This window comes from Bos indicus x Bos taurus, chromosome 10 (genome assembly GCF_003369695.1).
Source record: "Bos indicus x Bos taurus breed Angus x Brahman F1 hybrid chromosome 10, Bos_hybrid_MaternalHap_v2.0, whole genome shotgun sequence".
Classification (NCBI taxonomy): Eukaryota; Metazoa; Chordata; class Mammalia; order Artiodactyla; family Bovidae; genus Bos; species Bos indicus x Bos taurus.
The window spans coordinates 21,495,054-21,496,849 of NC_040085.1; the positions used below are offsets into that span (position 1 = coordinate 21,495,054).

The 1,796-nt window shown below is 39.5% G+C and overlaps 1 protein-coding gene across 1 annotated transcript; it reads right to left on the minus strand.

Annotated features, from left to right (window-relative positions):
* On the minus strand, positions 1-936 carry LOC113899458 (olfactory receptor 4F6-like). Its single transcript, XM_027552811.1, has one exon. The coding sequence runs from the start codon at positions 934-936 to the stop codon at positions 1-3; it is 936 nt and encodes a 311-aa protein (XP_027408612.1).
* Between the last annotated feature and the right edge of the window lie 860 nt (positions 937-1,796).

Below are 1,796 nucleotides of genomic sequence, written 5' to 3' on the forward strand. Positions count from 1 at the left end.
TTAAGAGATCTTCAAACTCAAGAGCTGACAACTCAGTCTCCTCATTGCCATCTTCATGTCTTTGTTCCTCAGTGTGTAAATGGCAGGATTCAGGATGGGTGTAACCAAAAAGTCTAAAATGGCAAGAAACTTATCCACTGGCACCGTGGGAAATGGCCACATGTAAACAAAGATGCAGGGTCCAAAGAACAAAACCACCACAGTGATGTGTGCTGACAGAGTAGAGAGGGCCTTGTGCAAACCACCTGAAGAGCGTTTCCACATTGTGACCAGAATGAAAACATAGGAGATGATCAACAAGAAGAAAGTGCCCATGGATATGAGCCCACTGATGGCAGTGACCATGAATTCCATTCTGTAGGAATCTACACAGGCAAGTTTGATAAACCAAGGAAGGTCACAGTAAAAGCTGTCGATTTCATTAGGACCACAGAAAGGCAAATGGATCACAAAGGCTAACTGGACCACTGAGTGAATGAGGCCAATAGCCCAAGCACCACACAGAAGCAAAAGGCACACCCGTGGGCTCATGATGGTCAGGTAATGCAGGGGCTTACATATGGCCACATAGCGGTCAAAGGCCATGGCAGTGAGCAGCACCATCTCAGATCCACCCAGCGTGTGAAGGACAAATATCTGGATGACGCACCCCTGGAAGGATATGGTTTTGTGCCCAGAGTACAGGTCAGAGATCATCTTAGGCACTGTTAAGGTAGAAAAACACAAATCAATAGATGAGAGGTTGGCTAAAAGGAAGTACATGGGGGAATGTAGATGAGGGTCAAAGGTCACTGTAAACACAACAAGGAGATTCCCCAGAACAATTGTGACATAAAACACTGTAGAGAAGGCAAGGAGGAAATGCTGCACTGGTCTAGAGGCAGAAAGTCCCAGGAAAACAAATTCAGACACAGAAGAGTCATTTCTTTCATACATTGGCTTTTTCTGATGATACCTAAAATCCAGAAACAAAATATCCAAAGAATTTATCAAATGTCAATATTTAAAGAAACAGATTTAAGCTTTTATCAAATTCAATTTTATGAAGAAAAAATCTTCACTAAAAGCCATTAATATGTTATGAAAATATCATGCATTTATTTTTTCAAGTAACACAACTAATGAGTGTAACTGATATACTAATGAGTATTCACTATATTCTAAGTCCAATGTCAAGTTCTGAGGTGAAACAATAATTCTGACTTTTGAAACTTTACAGGCTAGATCTAGATGGGTAGATACAGGTAGATATTGATATTAAATAATTTCAATTATAGATACATCTCTGACAACTAATTTGAAGGAAATATCAGAGGGCTATGATTACAATGTGACACATCACCATCATGCTTCTTCAGACTCTTCAAAATAGGAGTTACCACTGAAAGTAAGTAGAATAGTCCAGACTTTGGAAAGGCCATATGCAAAGGCCCTGAGACACAAAAGCAAGAATGTGAATGACTGAGATCAGGCTGGAGAAATAGGCCAAACAGGATGAAATCTTGGATCCATGATAAGAATTTTGCTTTTTACCCTAAGAGCAGTAGAAAATCTGTGGGGATATTCAGCTCCAGCTTATCATATCTCTGCTTTCAGACAGTTATAAAAGCCTTAATGTAAAGAATGGAAGGAGAGGGCCAGAATAAACATAGAGTGACCTCAAGAGACTATTGAAGAATCAAATCACATCAATGTGGAGAGGGTGAATTATTCAGTCAATGGTGTTGGCATAACAGATAAACTTGTAAATACATAGATTATTGCCTCTCACCATAAACTCAATAAAGTTTCAAAAG

Excerpts from the sequence above, each read along its gene's own strand:
- LOC113899458 (XM_027552811.1), bottom strand. The coding sequence starts at position 936 with ATGTATGAAAGAAATGACTCTTCTGTGTCTGAATTTGTTTTCCTGGGA.